The 19,338-nt window shown below is 56.8% G+C and overlaps 1 protein-coding gene across 1 annotated transcript; it reads left to right on the forward strand.

Annotated features, from left to right (window-relative positions):
• Positions 1-5,213: 5,213 nt before the first annotated feature.
• On the forward strand, positions 5,214-9,335 carry Msx1 (msh homeobox 1). Its single transcript, XM_047566836.1, has 2 exons — positions 5,214-5,909; positions 8,202-9,335. Exons 1-2 carry the CDS (start codon positions 5,441-5,443, stop codon positions 8,642-8,644), a joined length of 912 nt encoding a protein of 303 aa, XP_047422792.1. The 5' UTR covers positions 5,214-5,440; the 3' UTR covers positions 8,645-9,335.
• The last annotated feature ends 10,003 nt before the right edge of the window (positions 9,336-19,338 follow it).

The raw sequence follows: 19,338 nt of genomic DNA on the forward strand, positions 1-19,338 counted from the left end.
ACTCTTGGGACTCCCCAGCTCTGGGCTTGGGGCCTTGGTTCTCTGCATGCTTCTGGCTTCTGCACTCTGTGCCTCTAGCCAGTTTCTCTGCCTCCTGAGTTTCTCCATCACTATTCTTCCCATCTCTGCCCACTTTAAAGCCCACAGACCGAGGTCCTCAGTTGGCTCTGCAGACAGACCTGTTTTCTTCTCAGACAGACCTGAGATCCTGGACATTTGATAAATTCATGGAAATAACTAGACATCCTTCAGGGATCTCAGTCAGAGGGTGGAGGGGGAGAAGGAGCAGGAGAAAGGAGTAGTAAGTGCTGGACCCAAGACCCATTTCCTGGATTAGGGGCATGGCTGGGGCACTTTCCACCAAACGCTGCAAGGATTGCTGTATGTTAATGCTCTTGGATCTTTGAGACTGCTTCTAGGAGCTGAAAAAGTGGATTCTGGTGACTCAGATCCACCCTGCCAACCACCAGTAACTAGCAGTGTGACCCTGAGCAAGATGCGTAACCTCTGTGACTCCCTTCTTCCATGAGGGTTGCGGGTGGTCAATACTAGTACCTATTCTCCCAGAGTGGAGAGGATTGAATCAGATAAAATTTGAGAAACCTCAGACAGGCCTGACAACTCAACTTCTTAGGAAAGGCCAGTTCTTTCTCCCTTTCCCTCCACCCCCTGCCCTCCCAGGCCCTTGCTGGAATTGAGATGGGGTGCTAGGAGGGCTGGCAGGGCCGGCAGGGAGCCCAGGAGCCTTCCTCTGCTGGGGGCAGCAGAGCCAGGATGGAAGAGGTTTAGTCAGCCTGGAGCCTGGGGGTCCGCCTGACATCTCCAGGCTTAATAACCCTGCGTCTTTGTTATTCGTCGGCAGCAAAGTGGTTCGTTACGCCTGATTGGTCTAATTGCTTTGAAATGGGATATATTATCTATAATTATAGAGCTCTAGGAGGAGCCGGCCGGCCTCCGCTTTCATCTTCCCCAAGTGCACCGTCATGTCGCGATCACATTAATTTGGGCCATTTGAAAGGGGGTTCTCTCTTCCGCGGATCCTGACCCCCCCTGACCCCCTCCCGAATTTAAAGACACAAGGAAGCTTGGCGGGAGCAGAGGGGAAGCAGGCTAGTGGGGGTGGGGAAAGGGCCGAAGCCGCGCAGTAGAAATCCCCAGCTCTGCCCTTAGTCCCGCCGCACAAGTTGGGCCGGCTCAGCGGAGGCATTTGCGAGAAAAAAGCAGTTTGTATGAATAGTTTTTATTTTGACGTCGCATGGAGGAAGGGTACCCAAACGCTTCAAAGGCACAAGTTCCACCCAGCTCCCGGGGAACAGCGTTCTGCTCGGAATCCGCTGCAGCTGAAGACTCCGGAGTGATCTGCTCTTTGGGGGTTGTTCTCTGGAAAGCAGCGAAATCTTCGAGTGAGGAACTCGCAGGGAGTTTCTTAAACACGATTCCCAGCGCCTCACTCCTAGGCGACAGAGGCCAAAAGATGAGATGGTGAGGTCGGGAGGGCCTCTCTGCAGGTTGGGAGATCCCCTGACGCTGCTGTCTGCCCGCCCGTCAGCCCCCACCCCCAGCCCGGGACAAAATACCTTTTCTTTCTCCCCCTTTGCCGCCCTCCTGGCGATTGGTGAATTCCCACCAAAATAAATCGTTCCGGGTAATCGGTTTTCATAGCACATTCATTCTATTAAAGAGGACTGTTTGGGGCTCGCTAATTGCCGGGGGATCCCACTGAGCTACACATTTTAAAAAATGCACGCGGGATTCCTGGGCGGAGGCCACAAAATGCATTGGAAAAGGGGGAAGGGGGCATAAACAAAAAGACCAAAAAACAAAAAACAAAACAAAACAAACAAAAATAACCGACGGAGGCACACCTTCCCCAAAGTGAAGGGCCAGCCCGCTGGCTCTTCCAGTCCGTAGGACAATACTTAGCTAGTGACAGCTGTAAGACGAAGGTCCCTCTAAAAGTTAATCGTTGCCCACAGGGTAAAAATATCTAGGAACAGCATTATTCTGCCCCGGCCGTTGCACCCCCTAGAACAAGCTGCGGTGGTGGGCACACCAGCTTAGTTGCTCAGAAAGCGGACGCAGGACAAACTGTCTTTAGAATCCGAATTCCAGAGGCGCTTTGTTGGGGGGCGGGAGTGCCTTAGGTTGCAGGAGGACGAGGGGCGTCGGGGCGAGGGGGAGGGGAGGGCAGCCGGCGAGGATGCACACAGCGCGCCAGCCCCAGAGCTTTATCTGCTGCGGGCCAGCCCTGCCCTTGCCAGGCATGAATTACAGCCGGGCTTTCTCGGCTGCAGCGGCCGCCCGAAGAAATGCCGAGGTAGAAGCGCCTCGGGTTAGTGCTGGCGGCGAGATAACAGGCGCAGCCCCCACCCCCCGGCCTGTCAGCTCGCTGAACCCACCAACCGGGAAATCAGTAAGGGCCCAGACAAAAATTAACTCAAAGAATGCTCGCTCTCTCTGCTCCCAAACTCGTGCCTTTCCTGCGGCAGGAACCAACAACACACTTTATTTCTTTTCTCTAACTCCCTTCCCGAGTCTGCGGGCACCGGGGCACCTTTCCTTCCCAGTCCAGTGGCAGATAAATGCAAGAGCCCGGCGCTTTGTGCTCGGCACCCTTGCATCCGCACACGCAGACGCACTCCCCGGCCTTGCGACGCTGGCATTCGGCTAGCCCACCGCTCCCAACGACAGCAGACACGAATGCACATAGAAACTAAAAAGAAGATACGCCGGGGCTCGGAACTGAGCTCGGGAAACCGAGCGTCGGGCTGCAGGGTCCTAGGCTGCGGGCACAGGCTGTTGCTCCCTGGAGGCGGGGGCGCGACTTCAAGGGCCCCTGCGCCGGCTGCAGCCTTTGATCCGGCCGCCGCTGGCGCCTAAAAACAACATCCTCGTCTGCCTATTAGGCGCGCTGAAGGATCGTGACAGATTGTTTATCCCCACAATTAGCGATGCGGCCCTTCTCAGGCCGCTCGGCCCCCCGACCGGCCGTGGCCTCGCTGCTCCGGTCGCCCGCGACCGCTGGGTGTTCCTTGGATCCCTCCGAGTCCAGAGATCCACTCTCAGGTTCGAGCCCCCCTGGACCCTAAAGGAGCCCAAGTGGGTCCGGAGCCCCGGAAGTCGTCGGCACAGTTGCGTGCAATGTGTTCTTGCTAATGTGCACAATTCCGCGGAGAGTTCTTAGTTTTATCAGATTCTTGCTGTGATCTGGGAGTCAAACATTTTGATTTGGGGGAAGAGGGACCGGACCGAGACATACTCTCATCGCTTTTAAAACGTTGTCCTAAAAAGCGCATGGGTGTCTGTTCCTCTGTCCCTTTAACCCGAGTTCAGACTGAGATTCTGGCTAAGATGAAGAGCGGGTTGTTGATCTGGCGACAGTTTAATTAGAACTGTTCGGGACAGAAGTTCGCGCCTCTGCTGGGCTGCGTGCAAGGGGTTCGGCCCACAGCTGTGCTCGTCTTTGGCTCTCTCAGGTTTAAAAGGGGGTAGTACCGCCTTCTATCCGAGTATATTCGGGCAAAGCTTGGGGGCCCCCAGAGCAACGCGCGACCAGCCTGGCCCCAAGTAATCTAAAGGCCCCAGCCCTGACCAGTGCCCAAATTGCTTCTTGGATCCTTAAGAAACGCGGAGAGGCGGCGTAAATTTCACCAGAAGGCGAGTATTCCAGAACCCGCCCAGGCCCTCACATATCTCCGGGGCCTGTGGGTAGACATGAGGCTGAGGAGCTCACTGGCGTCCGCAGCCCGACCCCTCCTGCCAGACCCCGGACGCCGTCCGGGTAATAAAGTTCCTGCTCTAGTAATTCATTTCCCTTAATCTGGACGCCCCTAATCTACAGCTTTTATTGCGTCCAGTTAAAAGGCGAGGGAATTCGCTGTCCCTCCGCGCTCGGATAATTACCCCTAAATGGCCACGGCAGCCCCTTGTGTTTCCTGGAGATTAGAACCCTGCAGTCATCAATGGCCGGTCCCGGTGAGCCGCCAATCACCTCTGCTAGCTCCCCGGGAGCCGCCGGCCTGGGCCCGGGGATAAGAGGCCATAAAAGAGGTGGCACAAAAACCCGCCGGACCCCGACACCAGATTGAGTAGATCTGACTTTTAAGATCACATCTTTCAACTCATTTTTTTAAACAGCAAAAATAAAATCACGTTTCCTCCGAAACTGGTCAAAGTTCTCGAGCTTTGCACGGAAGACCCACCTCCAGGAACCGTTCTCTTTCTCTTGGCCCCCTCCCCCAAATGTGCTTCTCCCCTCAGAGATCAGCGACCCAGAGATAGGGACGTGTTATTGTTTCCACGAGAGCATTGTCTGAGGTCATGTTAAGGCCAGATTTGTGTTTTGCTGACGTTTCTGCTGGGTTTATTTCAATAAATTTCTCTCAAAAGGATACAGGGACTCCTTTCGGCAGTCGGTCGCTAGTATAGGTGTAACCCTCGGGAGAGATGCTCAGAGCAGGAAAAATACACATCGCATGAAAACCGATTCTGTATTTCGAATTATGTTTTGTACTCTTACAGCCATAGCACCGCCAGGAACCGGCTTCTTTTGGCAAACTTCAGCCCAGCTTTTAGGTAGAGACGAAGACCGGCTTTTGTCCCGAGGTGAAGTTTTGAAAGAAGAACACGACTTGCGTTTTAAAAAAGAAATGAGTATTATGTCTTTCTACTAAGACAAATGCGTTTTTTTTTTTTTTTTCAAATGAAAAAGGAATTTGTAAGAAATGAACTCAACTCAGATGACAGTGATAGAGAAGGACGGGCAGATAGCGGGGTGGGGTGCGGAAGCGGCAACAGCCTGAAGAGAACATCGGGAGAAGCGGCAGGGAGAGAAACAAGGAAAGTAGAGGAAAAGGAGGAGTGGACGGGGCCGATAAGAGCAGGAAGGGCCGGAGAGGGCAGAAGAAAAGTGACCAGGGCAGGCCCCAGGAACACGGTACGACAGGGACCCCGGGTACCCGGAGGGACAGATGCCGCTACGGCTTTAGGGCGAAGGGAAGTCACCCCGGCGCCCTCCCTCCTTTGCCCTCCGGGTCCGGCGGAGCCCTGCCCCGCGCGCCCCCAGGCCCGGCGCGCCTTGGGGCTTGTCCCCAGGAGCGCGGCCCAATGGGTCGCTCCGGGCCCGCCCCCTCACGCGCTGATTGGCCGCCGCCGCGCTGGCCTCGCCTTATTAACAAGTTCTCTGGGGAACAGCGGCCGGACCCGGAGCCGGCTAGTGCGCCCGGGAACGCGGCCTGCGCGGCGCGGCGGCGGCGGCAGCGGGGAGCCAGGCCCAGCGCGCCAGAGCTGGCTCTCTTGGGGGCGGCGAGAGGCGCGCGCGGGAGGGCCCGCCCGGCTAGGGCCCCGGGCGCTCCCAGAGGCCCGCCGCGCTCCCGGCCTGCCCGAAGCCCATGCCCGGCGGCTGGCTTGTGCTACGGCAGGAGGGGGGGCCCGGCTCTGCATGGCCCCGGCTGCTGATATGACTTCTTTGCCACTCAGTGTCAAAGTGGAGGACTCTGCCTTCGGCAAGCCGGCGGGGGCAGGCGCGGGCCAGGCCCCCACAGCTGCCGCGGCCACGGCGGCCGCGATGGGCGCAGATGAGGAGGGGGCCAAGCCCAAAGTGTCCCCTTCGCTCCTGCCCTTCAGCGTGGAGGCACTCATGGCCGACCACAGGAAGCCTGGGGCCAAGGAGAACGCACTGGCGGCCTCCGAGGGCGCGCAGGCGGCGGGTGGCCCCGTACAGCCCCTGGGCGCCCGGCCCGGCCCTCTAGGCGCTCCCGACGCGCCCTCCTCGCCGCGGCCGCTGGGCCATTTCTCCGTGGGAGGACTCCTCAAGCTGCCAGAGGATGCTCTGGTCAAGGCCGAGAGCCCCGAGAAGCCAGAGAGGACCCCGTGGATGCAGAGCCCTCGCTTCTCCCCGCCCCCAGCCAGTGAGTAGCCAGAACTCAGGCGGAGGAGGGCGCGGGGAGGGTGTGGGACCCTGGGCGCCAGGCCGCGCGCCGGCGCCTGCTTGTCTCGGGCGTCTTCGTACCTGCCACTGGGTACCTGGAGGCCGAGCTGCGGAGGCGTCGGCGGGGAGGCCGGGTTTTGAGCCTCTTCCCACTCCCACCCAGTAAGAGACCTGGCTGCGGCCCAGTTCGCGATCCGTTTTCGCGGGCTCTTTGCCTTGGCGCGGGGACGCTGCGGCCACAGTTCACTTGTAGGACGCTGTTCCCTGGGCACCCTCTTTCCCTGCCTCCACCAACGACCCCGCGAGTCCCTGCTGTCCCATCTGACCCGAAACTCTGATACTTCTCTTGACCCCAGGGGACGGGTCGGCGTGGCGCGGACATCCTGAGCCCGTGCGCGAGTTTCACTTTCTCGTGGTGGAAGCCGGCCGCCGCTCATAGAAAGTCCTCTAGGCCCAGAGGTTCCGAAGTTCTTACAAAACTCCTTCCTTCCTCCCCGTCAATTTAGAGGCAAATGCTTGGTGCTTCGGGCGGATGGATGATTGAGGGGAGGGGGCACTAAGTTTCCAGGGGAGGGGCACCAGGGCAGTTGGGGGGAGGAGACCCCTCCATCCTGCCGGGCGCTCGCGCGTCGCCGACCGGGTGATCCACACGGGCCCCGGCTTCTTTGCCCAGTGAAGTCTCGGAGATATTTCAGGAGCACGGGAAATTCCCAAGTTTTCCTCGTTTCCTCCGATTATTTTGCGCGGCATAATAGCAGCGCGAATTCAATGGCGTGATGCTGAGGAATGATTTTTATCTGGGGATTAAACGTCTTTGAAAAGCCAGCCCCTCCCTGGGCCTAATGGCCAGAGAAGGTGGCCTAGTGCTGGGCTGTCGCTGCCGAAGAGACTGAATTTTCCTGGGCGCCCGCCTCTCGCGCAGCCCGGCGGCGGAAAGCAAGCCAGGGGCCAACCGTTTTTCCGCAGAGGCCTGGAGCGGGGAAGAAGGGGATGTTAACTGGAGATTTCGTTTGACTCACATCCTAGTGGCCTGAGAACCCAAAAGATCTTTGTGTGTGTGTGTGTGTGTGTGTGTGTGTGTGTGTGCGCGCGCGCGCGTGTGTTTTTAAAGCGGGGAAAACAATGCTAGGTCAGGCAAAACCCGCATGGTAAAACGTCCTCGATTTTAATTCATTTTTGGCAAGGAAACCTGCTGCGTAGGAAAATCATCCTCCCCAAGACTTGAGAATTTGGCTTAGGGCCTTGGATCCTGGGACCCCAAAGGCGAGTTGATCCCCATTTTCCTGGGAATGATTCGTGTGTGCTTTATAAGGCGGTAGTGAGTGCTGAGCAGGGCCCGTGTCCTGGGCACACTTCCGCCAGTCCCTGACCTCTGCCATGGCTGCGCCTTTCTGCCCATCCTTGAGGTGCATTTGGAAGCCAAAAGGAAAGGATAGGTGGGAACCACTGGTCTTTGCAAACTGAGCCACAAGTCGTGGGCTCTGCATCCCTTTACCCATACAGTTTGAGGCATGTTCCAGGGCAAAGGCCCCACAGGTGGAGGGAGAGGCCCAAGAGAAAACTGAGACAGTCTGAAGGAACCCGGTTGATATGAAGAGGCTTCTTCACTGCTCCATGTGGCTCTTTACAAACTTAGCTGGCCACAGTGTGACCTCTGTGATGGCTGGCTTTCTCCACCTTTGGTTTTCGGAGTCCTGCCCCTGGAGCCCTATAGGAACATGCTGTTCCAGGGAAGAGTGGAGTTTGGAGATCTGGATTCTATGCCACACTTTGGCCTAGCCCAGAGTTGAGCACTTGGTAGGCACAGATAAATGCTTGGTCAGCTCATGAAACTCAATGTGACCTTGGGCTGGGTACAGGGCCTCTTTCTGCACATGCCACCATCTGTATTAATACCTCCTTCCTTCTGTGCTTGGCATGGGAGCAGGCCCTGCTGAGAATGGCTACCTAAGCTGCCCCTGAGCATAAAGGTGGCTCCAGCGCTGCTCAGCTCTGTTCTGGCCTTGAACAGGGCATCAGCCTTGAAAGTGAGTTTCTTTCATCTGGAATCTTAGTTTACTCATTTGAAAAAGGTGAACAAGAACTGCTTCCCTGCGGGTTGCAGTGGGATTCCACAAAACCTTTTCAAGTACCTGCCCTAGTGCTCAGCACCCGGGCAGTGGCGGAAGTCAGTAGCTAACATTGCTGTTGACAATTATTACTACTTTAGGGGCTGATGAGGCTCCAGGGCCGCTCTCTTAACCCCCTGCCTATTTCTCCCACTGCACCCTAGGGCGGCTGAGCCCACCGGCCTGCACCCTGCGAAAGCACAAGACCAACCGAAAGCCGCGGACGCCCTTCACCACCGCGCAGCTGCTGGCGCTCGAGCGCAAGTTCCGCCAGAAGCAGTACCTGTCCATCGCCGAGCGCGCGGAGTTCTCCAGTTCGCTCAGCCTCACCGAGACGCAGGTGAAGATCTGGTTCCAGAACCGCCGCGCCAAGGCCAAGAGACTGCAGGAAGCAGAGCTGGAGAAGCTGAAGATGGCAGCCAAGCCCATGCTGCCGCCTGCTGCCTTCGGCCTTTCTTTCCCTCTTGGCGGTCCTGCCGCAGTGGCAGCCGCGGCGGGAGCCTCACTCTACAGTGCCTCTGGCCCCTTCCAGCGGGCTGCGCTGCCAGTGGCACCTGTGGGACTCTACACGGCTCACGTGGGCTACAGCATGTACCACCTGACATAGGTGGCCCCAGGGACCCACCTGTGGTACCAGCCGCTTCCTCCAGCCCCTCTTCTGCACCACCTGGCCCCTTCCCTCTAACCCCACACTGCTCTCGTTTTCCCTGGCTTCTCCCTGAGTTCACCGTCTGATGTCTGATCCCCTCCAAAAAAGTGACTGGAAGGGTCCTTACTTCTCTTCCAGAATCTAGATCTACACCCTGGAGTCATAGATGAGGAAACCAAGGCCGGAGAGGCAGAGATTTGCCCAAGGTCTCCAGCAGACTTAGGAGTAGAGGCCACCCCTCCTGCAGAGCTGCTTCCTGTCCTGACATCAGGCAGGAAGAGCACAGAGAAATTAGTGTTGGAGGATTCTAGGAATAAGAACAGTTTGAGAGAAAGAAGAGCCTGCCAGGAGATGGACCCCAGTTCCCTCCACTGGAAACCTTAAGAGCTTCAACAGCCAAACATTGCTTTGGGGGGCAGGGCATACAGATGCATTGCAAAGGTAGGTCGAAGGGACTTTTCTCTTACCAGTGCCAGAAAAAGATTGTAAAATTTTTAAAAAATCTGTTTCTATTTAACAGTACATTCTCGTGGCTCTCAAGCCTCCCTTTGGAAGGGATTCTGTGTACTATGTAATATACTGTATATTTGAAATTTTATTATCATTTATATTATAGCTATATTTGTTAAATAAATTAATTTTAAGCTACAAGAAATAATCTGTTTGCTATTTTAGTCCTGTATTTTAATATTACTTCTTGTCTTTCACTTTCTTGTCTCTTCACATAGACAATTGCTTTTCAGTTTGATGACAGTTTTATTCCAGCACGTTTCAAAGGCAACAAGAGGATCTGTGGCGACAGCGAGTATCTTCAGAACACACAGGACAGATCTGCATTAGCAAAGTCAAGTGGAGAATTGAAGCAATTACCTAGGATAATTAGGCTCAATTTTCCAATTCACTTTAAGCTGAAATCGACACTTGCTCAGGCGACCCATAACCGACTCTTTCTTTTTTCCTCCCCTTTTAACCTGTCTGTGAAAACAAAGTGAATCGCTCAAATGGTTTGATGACTGTAGACAGCTAATCCAGACAATTCCCACCCCCCACAAACCTGTTTTTCCCACAAGAGGGCGGGTAGGGGGGATGGAAGCGATTGCTTTGCTTCTCTGAATGACTGTGTAGACTGTGGAACCAATTTTGAGTCGCCAGAATATGAGTGCCTTCACACCCTTTCACGACCCCTTACAATTCACAAACACACATACAACACAACTACAACAGCTTCAAAGAAAACCCAAGGCCACCACACACTCTCACCTTGGTTACTGCTTTGCGGGGCCCTGCTTCCCAAATTTGGTTTTTCTTCTCTGTAGTAAGTCAAGTTCAGCCTTCCAAAGGTGAATATGTTTGCACACATGCCAAGTTTAGCCTTCTGGGAAGAATTCAGCAAGGATGCTGAAGACAGAAAACAACCCCTTAATAAATGGAGTCTATTAAGTTCCCCACACCTCTCTGTTCTCTTTCCTGTTGGGGGCCACCTGATAAGTTCTCACCTCTCACAGAATCTGCTCACTCCTCCTTCCCCAGACTGCCTGGTAGTGGCCTGTGTGTCCAAACTTCACACAGGAAGCCTGAGACAACCTCTGCCTGGGCCCTAAGAGGGTCCTCCAATAGACCAAGGGTAACTAGGACTTGGACTTGGGAAGGAGCCATCATTTCTACAGATAGAGAAAGAGTAAAAATGGAGTCTAGGGCACATTGTGCTTTTCTAGCCCCAGGGGCTCAAGGTTGGCCTGGAATTCATGGGAGGTCAGGGTAGCCCTTCAACCTGGATGGGTTCTACCTGTCTCTGGACAAGTTTGGGGTTCCCTGCCCTTGACCCCTTGTAGCTTGAGCTAAGGTCCTGTCCCTTGGGCTGGGTTTATAATCTGAACTTGTCACAGCACCCTCTCAGTTCCACACCGGACAGTCTAGGGAGACCCTGGGCCTTGGCCTTTGGCCTCAGTCTTCCAGCACTGCTGGGACAAGGGATCTGGGCGTCCCCATCCCCAAGAGTGAGACCTCACACCTAAGATCTCTGACTCCCGCCCCAGCTGCACGTGGCCTGTTAAAGCAGTGTGGAAGTTGCCCCTGCCCCCCTCATCTGGCCCACACTGCAAAGGTTCCCCCTTTCTGGCTTGCCTCTGTGATTTAAGCAGCACCTGGGGTGATGGTGTGTAGTACACCCTGACCCCCAGGACACCACTGGGGACCTGTGAAACCAGACAAGCCCATGGGGTCTGATGTGGTTCCAGCCTGCCTGCCACTTACTGATAGCTTGACCTTGGCAAGATCATACCATCTCTGTGCATGCGTTTGCTCACCTGGCCAGTGGGCCTGGGACTCCTCACCCCAGGTGAGGTATTCACCTAGGGAATTCACCAGGGGAATAGTATTCCCCACCCAGGGTTTGGAGTTAGTGTCAAGGAGCCCCCGCATGGGAAGGTTTCCAGGGAATACCGGGTGGATCTGAGTTTTCTCAGCTCGGGGCCTTCCGTCTTCCCTGGGCCCTTTTCCGCTCATCCCGGATGGGGGAATGGCAGGAGTGGATCGAGGGTCTCCCCCGTCCCAGGCTCAGGGCCGTTCCGCCTCCCCCGAGTTTAGCAATTTAGGGTCTAGGCAAATTTAGAGCAACATAATTGCCGTAATGAGCAACGGTTCGCGCTCTGCAGACGCGCGCCGGCTCCAGAGAGGCGGTAGCTGCAGGCGAGGCGGGCGCGCCTCCCCGCCCCCTGCGCTCAGCCGGGTGGAAGGGGCCCTCGGCCCCGGGACCCCGGCCCGCGCGCTATTCTGCCTGTGGCTGCGGGCTTTGGGTCGGGGTTTCCCTCCACTTCTGGGCCTATTCGTTTTCCCATTTTTATTCCTTTTCGTCTAGCCCTTTCTTCGTTCCCTGTTTTCGTTTCCGGATTCACTTCCTCGATAGGGTGTGCACACAGAAGGTGCTCAATAAATTTTTCCTGGATACAAGCGGCACGTTGGTGTGGGATGAAGATTCTGAGCCCTGTTCAGCCGGGTGCGGCGGGAATCCGCGTCAGTGTCCCGGGAGCTCCTCACCCACGCGGTCATCCAAACTCCGTTATCAAAACAGGGCAGAGTGGGCTGGGCCTTCCCAGGTCCCGCACGGATCAATTTATTGCTCTGGCAAGGGACTTCGGAGCCACCGCTAGCGGAGTCGCCAACTACCGCTCTGGGGAGCTGTGCTGGAGAAGGCACCTAGTGTGTGCTACAGTTCGGTGCGCGCCGCCGGCTCCGCGACTCCCATCAGACCTAGGAGATTTTTACAGCCGGGAGGACTGCGGCCCAGAGACGCGGTTTTTCTCAAGGTCACACAGTTAATTGAGGGATAGAGCAGGGATTCCAACACAGACTGCACTGGAGATCCACGCTTCCCCCCATTGCCCAAGTCCCTCTAGTTGAGGGACTCCTAGTGTTGGAAAATCTGCAACCAGGGGTCTGGGCCTTAGTTGTGAATTTAACTCCTTGGAGTCCTGACCAAGCAAGCGATGTCCTTTGACTAGGGAGAGGGAGGGTCTCACCTGCCCTGCCCGCCCGCTGTCCGCCGGCGTCTGCGTTTCGTTGGGGAAGAGACCCAGCCTCAATCTGCAAACTCAGCTTCCGACCGCGCTGGCAAGACTAGAGCGGCCGGTGGGTGGAGGCCCGGGCAGGGGCGAGGTTAGCCGGCCTCAGGGGACCTGGGGCGCCCCAGCGCTGGGCCTAGACGCCCGGGAGGCCGGGGTGGGGCTGGAGAGCCGGAGTGAAGAGCGCCTTGTTTGAGGGCTCCTTCTCCGCTCGCTGGCCCTGCGGACGACCGCACAGATCGCGCAGGAGGCCTAATGAAAACCGTCGCTCTCGAGGCGGGGGCCTCCAGCGCCATCCCGCCGCTGTGCCCCCTTTAGTGACCCGAGACCCCGAGACCCCGAGGTGAGCCCAGCCCGGCCCTAGCCTGCGCCCCGCCCGGAGCCTCGGGGGCGCAATGGGAAGCGGCGAGGAGAGGCCGCGGCCGCCTTTCAACTCGGCGGCTGGCGCCGGCCTGGCCGGGCCCCCGGGGCCGCGCGGTCTCCCTGGCTCCGTCCCGCCCTCCCAGCCGCTCGCACCGCCACACAGTCCCCCGGCGCCCCGGGCAGCACCTCGTCCCCAGCCGCCACGAGGAATGCCCACTCTCCAGGGCGCCCCAAGCCCCCGGCCCACGCTCGCCGAATTCCCCCAGCTCTGCTCGACAGCTCCCACTCGGCGGCGCGCACCACGCCCGCGGCCCGGGACCCTCGCTTCACAGCGCCGCCGCGCGGCCGAGCCCTGCGCGCACCGCCCTGCTGCTCCTAGTCCCGTGCGTCCCACGCTGGACTCTCTCCACCACAGACAGAGCCCACAGTGCATGCACACATCATCGACCACACACCCCGCACCACACACACGCACAACCAATACGTGCAACACGTGCAGCCAACACACATGTCCCAACACACATCACATAAAATCACACATCACCAACTACACATACAACCCGTATACACACAGCCAACACACGTCCACAACACAAGCCAACACATACCAATACACACCCCCAAATGACACACAATCACACACACAACACCCACAATCGATACACACATTTTAACTTACACATCCCTAGTGTGTGGAGACAAACATTACCCCATCAAGGTCACCTCCCAGTGTCTGCACAGGAGTTCTGTGATCTAAGGCCTGGTGACAATGAGAGAGATGCACATAGCCTTGGGGATAGGTGGAGGGACACTCAGAGATGACACAGAAGGAGAGAAATAAACCTAGAGAGCAGATGCAAAGACTCCCCCCAGACTCCAAGTGCTCCTTACAAGCTCAGCTGAGGCAGCCCCGTCCCTGCTGCCGAGGGTGCATGTGATAGGAGGCGGAGTCAAGCTCCCAGACACACATCTATGTGGGCTCAGTCACACAGAACTTTTGCTGGGACGATCCTAGGGTTACCTGAGAGGAAGTTGGAAGCCCTCTTCCAAGTAAAGCCCTCCTCTCTCCCAGCTGGGTGGCACCAGGTGGGCCTCCTGCACAGCTTCCACCTATGCAGAGGGTCTCAGGATGTCTTACTTCCCAGAATCAGACCTAATGTCCTGCTTAGGCTCCTGGGGAACCTGGTTCAAGATCTGAAATGCCTGTCCAGCCTCTCAAGCTGGAAAGTAGTGCTGCCACGGCAGCCAGCAGTCCACCCGTTGTATTACCTGCCTGGAGTTAGAATCTTCAGGGTTTTGGCATTTATTAGCTGTGTGACTTTGGACAAGTTACTTAACTTCTCTGAGCCCCACTTTCCCCACATATAAAGTGTGGAATTATAACGATGTTTTCCTATTTCCTGTGAAATGTTTGGTGAGATGTTTGGTACTTCCTGTAATAAATGCTGATTATGAGTACTTTCAAGCCGATTTTAAAACTTCCCAGGAGACTCCCAAAGAGACTCCCTCCAAGCCAGGAGGACCAACACTGAGACCGAGGGCTCAAATTCAGGTTTACCCTGCTCTGTGTGGTGACCTCTACCTAGTAAGTCTTTGTGCCTCTTCCAGACCCTAATGCCCGCCTCTCAGGGTTTAGCGCCCTGGACCCACGGTGCAGTAAAGACCTGCTGCTGGGTGATAGTTAAAAGCGAATCCAAAGGCCTGCCCTCAGTTGGGGGTCTGATGGAGCCGGGGCGGGGGATGAGTAAAGGAAGGGTTGTGGGTCCCGCGATCTTAATCCCCGCGGGGCAGCAGCCTCCTGTGCCAGACTTTGCGGGTCCAGGTTTCGGGAGAAGAGAGCGCAGCAGGATCAGAGCCGCCCGGCTGCGTCTGCCCGCGCCTGAGCAGGCGTTGAAGGACCCCGCGGCGACCCTGGCGGCGGTCTGTGCGGCTGAGTGTGCACTGACCCGCGAGGGCTCAGGGCCTTTGCCGCGTTTACCCAAAGGGAGCGAGATTCGCGCGACCCGTCCCCGCCACCTTCCTGGCTTCCCCACCTGGAGTTTCTGCCGCTGCTCCGGCCGCCTGGAGCGCGGGCGGGACTCGCGGTTTGCGCCGCCGCCTCTCCGATGATGCTACTTTTTAAAAGATACCCCCGTTTTCTCCGGATGGTGTCCCCTCGGCTCGCCGGAGGCTGGGGCCTTGGAGGCGGGGGAACTTTCTCCAGAGACACCGTGCGTCCGATCTCTGGGTGCTCCCCTACGCTCAGGTTTCCTGAGACTCGGCCTCCGTCTCTCAGATGGGCACAACCACGAGTCCCCTGGGGTCTGCCAGCCTGGAAGCCACAGGGGCTCCACGGGCTGGCGTTGCGGTTTGTGGGGTGGTGGGAGGGTGACTGCAGCTGTTCCTGATGAGACTTCGGTAGATCCTTGGGGGTGGAATCCTCGCTAATGTCACCATGCCAATCACAGCAACGAATTCTCCTGGCCAGGAGCCCTGGCACCACTGTCATCCCCACTCCATAGAGGAGGACGCGGAGACAGTTGAAGAGCTCAGGCAAGGTCGCCAGCCAGTGAGGGCCCAGCGCAGCTTCTAGCCCGAGGCAGCCTCTGCTGGGAGCTGCCCAGGTAGGGGCAGAGGAAGCAGAGGTTGAGAACGTGCTGCACAGGGGCAGGGTAGCCACTCCACTGGCAGGTTGGGTGGAAGGGTACCTTGTACAACATCTCTGTGAGCCCATCCTCTGCAGTGTGGGGGAGGGCGGTCTGAGGCCAGGGATGCGGGTGTTCGCACCCTGGGCCAGGTCAGGAAGGATGGAAGGCCTTGGCTCTGTGCCACGCTGAACCCAGACTAAGACACCTCTTTCAATCTCCCAAAGCCACAGGTGAGGAGAACAAGGCACCGAGGGTAGGTGGCTTGCCATAGGCACTCAGGGATCTAAGACGCCCTTCGAGCATGCCACCAGCCTCACCACTAATGCCGGTGCGAATGCAGAAGCACATCCACTGCCCACCGGGCATTCAGGGAGCCGGGCTGCCCAGGACCGGGCCGTTTCTGCACTTGGCAGAATCCACACTAGGCTCAGGTGGAGAAGTCCTTCTGAGTGTCATCTGGGAGATAGGCCCTTGTCACCAGTGGGACAACATCCTCCATCGTGGTTTACAGATGAGAAACTGAGGCTGCGAGGGGTCATGCGATCTGGTCAAGGTCATGCGGAAAGTCTGAGCAGAGCCAGAATCCCTCACTGCCACCCCGTATTTTTTCACTCCTTCCTCTGAGGCATTGGATTAGACCAGCACACTCACAGCAGAGTCAGTGGGCTCAGGACAGTGAGGGCGTGTTTGGGCAGAGTGGTCAAGGTCGGGGCCTCTTTGCTGGGGACTTGTGAGCTGAGACCTAAGGATGAAGAGGAAAGGGACTTCGAAGAGGAGCCAAGAGAAGAAATCTCCCACAGAGAGGGCAGCACTGAAAGGGAAAGGGCGCCAGGCGGCACTGGCCTCTGCTGTTTGGAGGAAGGACCGTGGGTCCACTTGGCCGTTTTGTGGGTCCTGGGAGGGGAGAGTTGCCTGCGCCTGGAAGGGGCCCTGGGCCCCACGTACAGGGGAAGTGGTGGCAGCCCGGCCTCGCGGGCGGGTGGCCGCTGGAGAGGTCTTTCTCTCAGAAAACCCCTCTTTTGCTGTGTCCCCAGCAAGGTCCGGAAGGAGTCCCGGGGGCCTTCCCAGGTCTCTCAGAGTGAAGGTCTCAGCTGAGCTCCAGCTCCAAGACCCTGCGCCCCGCCTGGGCCCCCAGCACGCGCCCGGAGCCTCGGGATCGCTTTGCGGGCTGGGCCTCAGATGCGGGCGGAGTCTGCCGCAGACGCCGGGTCAACCGCAGCTCCCGACTGGCTCGCGTGCCCCTCCCTCTGACACCCTGCCGGCTCCCCGCGCCCAGCTGTTCGCCAGCTGTGCGGTCCGGTCCGCCAGACGCGCTCTGGGAGCTCCCGTCCTCGCACGTCGCAAGCTAGGAAGAGCGAGGCCCGGTGTCCGCGCAGCGAGGGGATCGCCAAACGCTCGGTTTGCACGTTGCCATTTAATCCTCTCAAGGGCCGAGTAACAGGATTATGATGGCCATTGCAGCGACCCCGTGAGCAACCCGGGCTCAGAGGCGGGAAAGCACTCGCTCAGGGCTGCGGCTGGGTGGGCCAACTTGGGAAGGCAAGCCCCGGCCCAGGGCACCTGGGTGTCCAAGGAGGAAGGCACCTGCCTAATTCTCTGAATAATTCTTTGCTCGGCTTCTTTGGAGTAGTTACTGTGCCCATTTCACAGGGAGACCTGGAAGCTCAGTCTCCTGATCTTCCATCTCTGCCAGGCCCCCCTGCCTCTCCCAGCACCCGAGGTTTTTCCATGCTTCAGTTGTTGCCCTGGGTACATCTGTCCCTCGCCCTCTTCCATGAGCTACCGAGGACAGACTGGGCTGATAAAGTTTTAAAATTTTCATGCCAGCTCCCAGGATGCCTTGTGTGGGAAGTCCATCCTGCAGTCTCCAGTGAGGGCTTGCTCTGAGCGGGTCTGTGCCAGAGCCCCACAGGCCTTATCTCACTTAATCCACATCATCACTTCTAATGGGGAAAGGTTCAGTTTATTCCCCTTCAGGGACAGGTCAACAGTGGTCCAAGCGATGTCAAGCAACATGCCCAAAGTCACCAAGCAGTGACCTCCAGAGACTGGACTGGGTTTTCCCTACTGCCATGGGAGGCTTCCAAGGAGAACTTCAAAAAATGGGGCTGAGATGGAGATTTCAGTGATGCTGGCAGGGACTCAAGGAGGCACCTTGCTGGCCCTCTTGCAGAGCTTCTGCTCGTAAAACACTCCATGGAGAAGCCAGGCCTCCCCTCGGTTAAAATCCGGAGCAACTCCGGTGGTAAATCAGACTCCTCTGGCCTAGGTGGGCAGGGCCCAGCATAGGGACTAGTATGATACAGTCCTCTGGTTTTGCTGGTGGGGAGTTGGCAGGTGCACCCCTGAGCTCTGGATTCAGAGTGGTGCCTACATTGGGTCCCCATTTCCGGAAGGTGAGCCCTGAATCCCAGGTGGTGGCTGGGGTGGCTGCTTGGGATGGAGGGCCTTAGGAGGTCCTCTCCTCACTCTTCTCTCAACCGCCACCCCCAAATTTCTTTACCTGCAACTTACTTTCACTGTGATTCACGTGATTTCTTAGGTTAAAAGGCATCAGATAGCTTCCCTGGCACCAGGACACTGATTAATCTGGTGACAGCTAGGGCACAGGCATGCTAGGAGGAGCTGAGGACAGTGCTGGACTGGGACAGTGACCCTTCTCCCAGCAACTCACGAAAGCAAAAATGCTGACCTCAGGAGGGGAAGTGCTGCCACCAACAGATAAACAGGATGATGTGACAGTCCCCAAAGAGGGGACTTGGCATTTGGATAGAAAGATGGAATTCCAGGACAAGGGACCGGCGATGCACAGTGCCCGCTCAGTGACCTGCCGACTCATGAGACAGAACGTGCTTCGGTGATGCTCCGTCTAGCTGAAGGGCACGTCTGCTTTCAAACCAAAGGACAGACGTCCTTTCCCTAATCATCATCCTCTAGCAGGCAATGTGCCCACGTTACTGGTGAAGTAACCGAGGCCCCGTGGCTGCCCACTGCCTCTGGGTGGTGAGGGGTAAGTCTGGGGACCTGACATTTCTGCCAGGTGGAAGCAGAAAAGCAAGGGTGGGGGGCCGTGGGGGAAGAGACTTTAGATGTATCCTCAGCTGACCTCCCATGGAGTCCCTCCACAGGTCAGTGAGGTGGACCCAGCACAAATGAGTTTCCTTTTGCCAGATGAGGAAACCATCAGAAAGGTTGGACAATTTGCCCAAGGCTGCACAGGGAAGAACAGGCCGGATCAGAGCTGGACGTTGGGATCCTGAACTAACGATCCGCTCTGATCAAATTGATGGGCCTCGCTGCTTTCCCCCGGATCTGCCTCCTGCACCACAGCTAACGGACATCTCCTTTCCCACAACTTGGGAGAGCTGGAGCCTCAAGGAATGAGAGAGAGCAGACCTGCTCTGCTGCTGTCCCTAGGCCAGATCGCAACCACGCAGCTCTGAAGCATCAGCTTTCTCCAGGTTCTACTCTGAGTCCGTGAGATAATTATGGACAAAGATTTCTAGTGCTCAAAATGCCGGCAAAGGCAGGAAATCCAGTTTGGGTGCAAGTATGGTAGAAGCCATTTCCACCTCAGCACCTGAGTGCTCTTCTGTATTCAGTTGGGGGAAAGGAAGAGCCACTTCTGGTTGCTGAGCACCGACTGAATTCATCATGCCTGTTCCTAAATTTAATATTCACACCAACAGCCCTGGGAAGGGGAGGTCCCATGGCTGTTTTTCCGGGAATACAGGATTTCAGGGTGGGTGAGTTGCCTGCTCGAGACCCAGACCTGGAATTCAGATTAGGTTCTATGCAACTCTCAGGCCCAGGCTCTCCCGGGGCGCTCACCCCAGGGCCTACGTTTGCTTCAAGAGCCATTAAATAGAGTAAATGCACTTCAGAAACACTCCGGAAAGTGGCTGCAAAAGAATAAATAAATAAAACACTGAGTAAAATGCTTAAAGGAAAAAGAAAGAATGTTAAAAAAAAATGCAAACAACAAGCAAACTCAAGCCCTTGCCTGGTGTCGACGGCTTTCACTAGAGAACATAAAGAAGCGGAGCCTTGTAAAGTCAGCCCTCAGCCTTGTTCATAGGGGCTGGTAAGAGAATGCTAATGA

The sequence above is a fragment of the Sciurus carolinensis genome, chromosome 10, assembly GCF_902686445.1.
Source record: "Sciurus carolinensis chromosome 10, mSciCar1.2, whole genome shotgun sequence".
Lineage (NCBI taxonomy): Eukaryota > Metazoa > Chordata > Mammalia > Rodentia > Sciuridae > Sciurus > Sciurus carolinensis.